The sequence below is a fragment of the Pan troglodytes genome, chromosome 8, assembly GCF_028858775.2.
Source record: "Pan troglodytes isolate AG18354 chromosome 8, NHGRI_mPanTro3-v2.0_pri, whole genome shotgun sequence".
In the NCBI taxonomy this organism is placed as follows: Eukaryota; Metazoa; Chordata; class Mammalia; order Primates; family Hominidae; genus Pan; species Pan troglodytes.
Window position 1 is genome coordinate 20,858,999 of NC_072406.2, and position 8,608 is coordinate 20,867,606.

The following is an 8,608-nucleotide window of genomic DNA, read 5'->3' on the forward strand; positions in this document are numbered from 1 at the left end:
GCCAGGTTAGGTTTATGGTAATTAACAACCCAAAAATCTCAAGAGCTTCCAACAGCAAATGTGTCTTTCTTGCCCATCTCCAGTGTGGGACACAGGCTGCTCCAGGTCCTCTCCAGCTGGAGCCACAGTGGAAGGAGCAGCCCCTGTCGGGGCCCCCGGAGGACTCAGCAGAGGTGGGGGTGGGGAGCGCCACCTCTGAAGCTGTCAGAGCTCCTGCCTCAGAACAGGAATAGGCAATTGAAGTCATATTTCTGTGAACAATGCATGTGTACTGGTTACTAGAAATTTCTAACTAACTGGCCATTGAGGGGAAGTTTGGAAAATGAAAAATTCGTCTGAGTAAGTGGAGAGGCCACTTGATGCAGGGCCTGGAACTCAGTTCTCGAGCTGCCTCGGGACGTTGAAGTATTTCGCTACTGGAAGAAAAGCTATTTTGCGATCATGTTTTTAAGCACGGGTTTGGTTCGATGATGATCCTGTTTTGACTTTTACCTTCTCCTCTTTTGTTGACAGTGTCATCAGCAAGGTGGTCCCTGCCCCCGAGGCCAAGCCGGCGCCCTCGCAGAACAGGCCGAAGACCCCACCGCCGGCCCCCGCGCCCGCCCCCGGCCCCATGCTCGTCAGCCCTGCGCCCCTGCCGCTGCCGCTGCTCGCCCAGGCCGCCGCGGGCCCTGCCCTGCTGCCCTCCCCGGGTCCCGCCGCCTCCGGGGCCAGTGCCAAAGCCCCCGTGCGCAGCGTGGTGACTGAGACGGTCAGCACCTACGTGGTGCGTACCCGCCGCCCGCGCGGTTAGCATGGAGACGTTTTCAGATCGAGACAAGTGTGTGCTCTGAATCACTATCGAATTTCAGACGCATTTCTCTTCAAAATTTTATTATTTACTTAATTATTTTTGAGACAGGGTCTCCCTATGTGGCTCAGGCTGGAGTACAGTGGCCCAATCATAGCTCACTGCAACCTCAAACTCCTGGGCCCAAGCGATCCTCCTGCCTTAGCTTCTCAAAGTGGTGGGGTTACAGGCCTGAGCCGCTGCCCCTGGCCAGACACATTTCTTTTTTTTTCTTTTTTTTTTTTTTGAGACAGAGTTTCGCTCTTATTGCCCAACCTGGAATGCGGTGGTGAGATCTCAGCTCACCGCAACCTCCACCTCCCAGGTTCAAGCGATTCTCCTGCCTCAGCCTCCTGAGTAGGTGGGATTACAGGCACGAGCCACCACACCTGGCCAATTTTTTGTATTTTTAGTAGAAACGGTTTCACCGTGTTAGCCAGGCTGGTCTCAAACTCCTGACCTGAGGTGATCCACCCGCCTCGGCCTCCCAAAGTGCTGGGATTACAGGCATGAGCCACCACGCCCGGCTTTTTTTTTTTGAAAGGGGATTTCACTCTGTCACCGAGGCTGGAGTGCAGTGGTACGATCTCGGCTCACTGCAGCCCCTGCCTCCCAGGCTCAAGCGATCCTCCCACCTCTTGAGTAGCTGGGATCACAGGCAGTCACCACCACTCTCGATTAGTTTTTTGTATTTTTGGTGGAGACAGGGTTTCACTATGTTGCCCAGGCTGGTCTTGAGCTCCTGAGCTCCAGCAATCCACCCATTTCTGCCTCCCAACGTGCTGAGATGACAGGCATGAACGACCATGCCCAGCCAAGATACATTTCTTCATTGCAGTTTTTCACTGCATTTTCAAGCTTTTGGCTGAAAAGTTACATCACAATGTTCACATAGTCAGCCTCCATAAATCATATCAAAGCTTGTTTTTATATTGTTTTGGGATATGACTATATGCATATATACAGTAATATCAATCTGTAAATGTAGAGACGCATGGTGGTACTGAAATCTCACACTGAATTTCTTGATCAAGCAATTCAGTTATTCACTTAAGAGTATAATTTATAGAATGTACACTGATATTATGAGCCAGGTGGTGTTTCTGAATAATAGCACTAATTATATTTTATTGGCTATGATCCAGAATATGCCAGGGCTTGCATATTAAATGGAAATGAACTTTGAGACCACAGAACTCCTGAGTATCCAAGCATGATTTCAAATTGTAAAACCAGCTGGACGCAGTGGCTTACGCCTGTAATCCCAGCACTTTGGGAGGCTGAGGCAGATGGATCACTTGAGGTCAGGAGTTCGAGACCAGCCTGGCCAACATGGTGAAACCCCATCTCTATTAAAAATACAAACAAAATTAGCTGGGCATGGTGGCATATGCCTGTAATCCCAGCTACTCGGGAGGCTCAGGCACAAGAATTGCTTGAACGGGAGGCAGAGCTTGCAGTGAGCCAAGATCGTACCACTGCTCTCTAGCCTGAGGGACAAGAGTGAAACTCCATCTCAAGAAAAAAAAAAAATTGTAAATCCCACCATGTCGAATGAGTCCACATTGTTCTGGGACTGTTTTTTAATTTCTTTCCTCTTACTTAATAGAATTAGGTCTTATTCAAACCCTGAATACACTCTGGCAGTAAAGTATTTATACAGATTATGTTCTTTGGATACTATAGAATTAAACACACAAACACACAACGAAATATTTAAGGTGTGTGGAGCCATCGCCATTGCTGTGACTACCAAATCCGCAGACTGTGATGTGTTAGCCTACTGGTGGCCCTGACCTTGTAACTAGCTAGGTACTAATATGATTGGAAAGTGGCTGGGTAGGACTCATGGTATTTGTTGTTATAAACTGTACAATATTACATTTCTTTTTTTTATGTTTTCTTTTTTTCTTTTGAGGTAGTCTCACTCTTCTTGTCCATACTGGAATGCAGTGGCACAATACCACTCACTGTAGCCTCGACCTCCTGGGCCCCAGTGATCCCCTCACCTCAGCCTCCCGAGTAGCTGGGACCACAGGCGTCTGCCACCACAACTGGCTGTTTCTTGGCTGTTTTTGTTTGTTTGTTTGTTTTTGTTTTTTGTGGAGATGATGTCTCTCTATGTTGCCCAGGCTGGTCTCAAACTCCTGGGCTCAAGCAGTCCTTCCACCTTGGCCTCCCAAAGTGCTGGGATTACAGGCATGAGCAACCACGCCTGGCCTATTATTAAATTTCCTTAAAGGAGTTTTGGAAGGAACTTCTAAAACTGTGATCATCAAATTGGTCCATTCAGGGACCAATCATTGTAGGTGTTTAATTAGAGGCAACATCACCCCCAAATGGGTTGATCAGGAAAGATTTTGTACTTAACCTCCTTGACCTTCGTGTCTTCATCTGTAATTGAGGAGTTTGTGTTAAACTTGGTAATCTCTGTGGCATGTTCTAGCTCTAAAAGTTCTGGTTTTCCAGTAGATCTTTGAGCTAACTCACTTCCTGGAGATGAGTCCAACTGGAATAGACAATGTAGATGGAAAGCTTACTGGCTGTGCATGGTGTCTAACGCCTATAATCCCAGCACTTTGGGAGGCCAAGGCAGCTGTATCACATGAGCCCAGGAGTTGAGACTAGTCTGGGCAACATAGTGAGACCCCATCTCTGCAGAAAATACAAAAATTGGCTGGGCATGGTGACATGTGCCTGTAGTCTCAACTACTCAGGAGGCTGAGCTGGGAAGATCACCTGAGCCTACCGAGGTCAAGGCTACAGTGAGCCATGATCACACCACTGCACTCCAGCCTGGGTGACAGAGTGAAACCCTGTCTTTAAAATAAAAATGAAAATTTAAAAAAAGCTTTCTACCTCATGAAGAGAGACGCTTTGTGGTCAGAGGACAAAATTTGTGATTTAGATGACATACAAAGGCTAGAGAGCAAAAAGGCAAATTTTGTCACTGCCTAATGGTGTGATGTTGGAAATGCCACTTAAATTCCCTTAGCTCCGGTTTCCCCATTCATAAGCTACCCAGAGGTTGTTTTACAGTGATTGAATGAAATGAGATGTTTAGAAGCATTTAGTAAGCTATGAGGTATTTGGTATTAGTTGCTGTGGATGCCGTGGTGAAGTTCTTGTGCGGCACACAGAGTCACAGCCTTCTGACTTCAAGCAAGGTCAGCCAGCAGCAGGACTGGCCACACGTGGGAGCTTCAGGGCATAGGATGTTCCACCAGCCTTGGCCTCTAGACAGCGGGTACGGGTGACTGCTGGTTCTCACCCCTTGTTACTTTTTCTCCTGGAATTACGGAGGGTCAGAGATGTAGTTGCCCACAGATTTCTTTAGAAGTTTTCCTGTCAATGTAGTTTGCCTTTGTAGAGTTGCCTTAAAGGAAGCCCATCACTACAGTGAAACATATATGGACCCCCAATGCACCTGTCACACACAAAGAAAGCCTTTCTAAAAGCATGTCTAGTCAGTGTGGTGTTTGAAAGTCTGGGAAGAACTATCCCTTACAAAATAAACCGGATGCAATAATGTGCTCTGTTATTGTAAACACTTTGGAAGTTACCTTTTTCTTATTGCTGGTGTTGAATGCCCATCAGTGAATTAATTCTTTCAGGTTGGCTCTGTTCATGTGAAGTTTGAGGAAGTGGTGAATAGGATGTTCCCTCTTTAGAACTGCCAAGTTAAATAAAGTCAACTCTAGAGTACACAATATTTGTAGCAAAATAATGTTGAACCTTGTAGCTCTGTGGCCTCCCTATCCCCTTATTTCATTTGCCCTTTAGTTGATTGTACTTTACTAAAAATGTCATAAAGGGAATGGAAAGTTACTTAGTAACAACTCTTTTATATCCTTGATCTTATCAGCTCCTTCAGGAGAAGGGCTTGGCTAATAAGTAATAAGGTGGTGCATGCACATTTGGCTATCTATATTAATTCCATGCCTATGAATGCGATTGAGAAAACCACATATAAAGTGGAGCTCTATAACTTTCAGAAAATCAGTTGTTACCACCCTTATAAAGACCCAAATCATTAAGAATTTACATATAGTTTTTTTTTTTATGAAAGGGGTTACAGGTCATATTGTTCACAGAGATGACTATAAAGTGCTTTTTATGACTTACAAAAGAAAGCTTAGAATATTCGTTAGAAATGCCTTATCATTGAACACTTAGCGTTTTTCTGTTTCATGATTCTAAAACAGTGATGACGCTGATCATGGCATTCATGAAGTGCTGATCTACTATATTTTTTAGTTTAATATGCCTGTTTATTCGGTTAACAGTATAAAGTAGTCATTCTGATCTGGCCTCTTTTTGTTTTTTTTCCCATTCCCTCCATTTTTGCCGCTTCCGCTTTGCAAACATCAGATCCGAGATGAGTGGGGCAATCAGATCTGGATCTGCCCTGGGTGTAACAAGCCTGACGATGGGAGTCCCATGATTGGCTGTGACGACTGCGATGACTGGTACCACTGGTGAGTGCCCAGGGCGCCCTGCCGGCCACACTCATTAGGCAGCATCAGCCGCTCCTGAGATGAAGCATCCACTGAGTAGACTCCTGCCTTTGGACTGACCCAGGGCTGTCCTAGGGACAGTACATGGAGTCAAATCACTGAGCCTGTGAAATGCAATTAACTGCAAAACCCAAGAGTCTTTAGACTATTGTTATTCACCCTAAATTCTGAATATTCTGCTTAGCTAATCTATCCTTCTTATTAAAAATAATAATACTAAAAGGAGATCCAGGGGCTTCCCTGGCCTTCCTTTCCAGTATTGTTCTGTAGGAGCTGTAGCACTGGCCAGGACCACGAAGAGGCAGCGCCTTTGTAAAGGTGGTACAAACTGCAGGACTAAAGACTGCTTATCTGTTTTTTAGACCTCTTCAACGGTTCCTAAAAACTGAAAAGCTCAACCAAAATTTATGCAGATAATCTTCTCGTGTTATCTTTAAAATGTCAGATACAAAAAAGATAGCAACCTGTTCAGTTATGATAGACGATATCTGTGACATAAAGACAAAGCCGTGGCTCGGAAGACTTCTATTCCTGGCTGAGAGGATGAATGAACGGATGAATCTCTGCAGGGGGCCTGTAAAGGGAGCATCTGTGATCTCATAGTCCGCATGCCCAACAATAGTGCTACACACAAGTTAGTGCTGCTTGACTTTGATTTCGGGTAAACATGTCATAGACTCTAAAAAATTACTTTAAAACATGGAAGGGAGAAGAATAGATGTCTGTATAAAAGTTGCTTATCTGAGCTTGTTTTCACGTGCAGGCCCTGTGTTGGAATCATGACTGCACCCCCAGAAGAGATGCAGTGGTTCTGCCCCAAGTGTGCGAACAAGAAGAAGGACAAAAAGCACAAGAAGAGGAAGCATCGAGCCCACTGACGGCTCCCGAGGGGCTGGACCAAGCGGGGTCAGCCCGGGCTTCTTCCCTGGCGCCTCTGGAAGGGAGCTGGTGCAAGTCTGCCGTCACATCCACCCCCAGATGCCTGTGGATAAAGAACCCAGGAGGACTGAGGCTGGAACACACCGTGCACCTGGATTGTTCACTCCCGAGCCGCCTTGGCCTGTGGCTCCGTGGCAGTGCGACAGAAGGAAACTCAAGCAGAGGCGTGGCCTGGGGGCTGCCCCTCCTCCACTTCTCTAATACCAGTGACAAGTATTATTAATAAAGAGCGTACATCTTCCCTTTTGATTTCCTTTATTCTCTCCAGGGCCTTTTCATTGAGGTATTAGATGAGAAGATAGTGTACAAACTGCCTCAACTGTAATTTAAGGATGATAGAGTCTGTATACAGTTTTCAGCCCCTTTCCCTCTATAGTAAGATAATCAGAATAACATAAAAGAAAACTCCAGTTGGAGTACCGGTAAATATTTTTGTGATAAGAATATATGAAGCTTCCCTCCTTCCCCCGTTTTTAGTACTAACATGTAAAATGTTCAGGCTTTTGTGAAATACCTTATATTTTTTAAGAAAAAGGTTTCTATCATGTCCTGTTTGCTTTTGTGCAAATTATTTTTGTTTAATGTATTTTATATCTTTGTTGCATTCTAATTTTGCCCTTCTTTAAACTGCTGGAGTCTCTTCTCACTGCTTGTACATTTCATCAACTTGTATAAAAACTCTTCAGACTAAAAGATTGCCCCTAATGTAAATAATAAATATTTATGAAGTAGTTATTTTTTAAATTTTTATCGTGTTTAATTCTGGCTTTCTCTGAAATCCACTGTGATTTCAGCCAGGTCTGTAATGACGCTGGACAGAAACAAGGCTAGAGAACAAGCCATCGTTCAAAGAAATTTCCCTTGAGCTCAGCCTGCGCAGTGCCCGGAAACATGGTGGGGAAAGGGCCCGAGCAGTTGGAAGGAAAACAAGGCAATTTAAATCTAGAGTTTATGATTTGAAGTTGTTTTGTTTGTTGTCTATTTTGTTTTTGTAAATTTCTTTGACAGACTTTTACTAAAAGGACATGTAGTTTCCATGAAAGTAAAAAAAAAACAACAAAAAACCCACATATACTGTAGCATTTTGTCTTTATATTGTTTTATTTCTACAAATCTGTTCATTAATATTGTGCTTTAAGGCTGAAATGAAGTATATTATGAATTTTTTAAAGAAAACATCAAATTTCAGGGTATCACAAAACTTTATTATATTATTATACTGCCCACTATTTATTATATGTTATAGATGTCTGAGAGGTAAACCAAATATTTTATTTTTAATGTTAAAAAAACATCAAATTTAACTTTATTAGCATATTTTAGCAGCTTTGGGATAAATACGGACTTTTACTTGATTTTGAAATAATCCCAGTGTAGGCCCATGTGCTGGATCTGTTGGATGCTAGAATATGGGCTTTGAACCTAATACAAATATATTACTAGAAAATGTGATTTTTTTAAATGCCAAGTAAATTGATATTAGTGTATGAATTAGTCATATTTTAAAACATTATGTGGTTAGAGAAATGCGGTTTTCTGCCATGAATGTTAAGTTGCAAATCAGTGGAAATGGAGTCGACCTCTTCGGAGCACAGGGTGTCATTGCCCTCATTGTTCAAGAGGCCAGAATTTTTCTATCCCCGCAAAGAAACAAAGCATCTATGTTGAGATATGTGTTTTTTTGTTTGATTAATTTGAGATCATTCTAAATACTTTATACAATATTTTCACATGCACAAAAATGCGCGTTAGTGGTTTTTGGAGAGGGGTGAGGGGTGGGGGAAGTGCAAAATAAAGATTATTGGCTGTTTCATAGTTTGCTTTTCCATTTTCTTTATTTAGGACTTAGTTCCTTGAGGCGTGGTCCATGATCTGAAGTTGCCACGTTTAAGTGAGCAGGTCACGCTACTGAAATCAGAATGGAGGTGCCTATATATAACTTTCCCCCCAATCTTACTGTCTGAGAGACTTCGGCCCATGCTACATTTAAGGAATTTCAATCAGTTTGTTGTCCCTTGCTATTTCATGGTTGCTTTCCTAAATCCAGTTCATGATTTTATAAATGGTCTTTGCAATAATAAAACCAAAGAATCATTTTCAGGGGGCTGGAGAGCTCGAGGGATTAGTAATGGAATACAGAGCCTTTCACCTCTAGGTCAGTGAGTCGGATCCAGTCCAGGTCACTAGAGACCAAAAGTTGTCACCATCTTATGACTGTTCAGTGGCCTGTGTGAAATGAACTGGTGGTCTCAGTCTCTACTGGGTGGCTGGCTGTGACACCAACCAAAGGAAGTTCAAGAAACTGCAAAGAGAAATGTGGATT

General features: G+C 43.4%; 1 protein-coding gene across 2 annotated transcripts in view; it reads left to right on the forward strand.

The window, feature by feature from the left end:
• TAF3 (TATA-box binding protein associated factor 3) overlaps positions 1-8,096 on the forward strand; it is a 195,750-nt gene extending 187,654 nt beyond the window's left edge. For both annotated transcript variants that reach the window (XM_001157768.7, XM_024346186.3), the window contains exons 5-7: positions 514-766; positions 5,201-5,307; positions 6,110-8,096. In XM_001157768.7, the coding sequence (XP_001157768.4) occupies positions 514-766; positions 5,201-5,307; positions 6,110-6,224 (475 nt within the window). In that variant the 3' untranslated portion in view covers positions 6,225-8,096. The remainder of the gene's footprint in view (positions 1-513; positions 767-5,200; positions 5,308-6,109) is intronic.
• Positions 8,097-8,608: the final 512 nt, after the last annotated feature.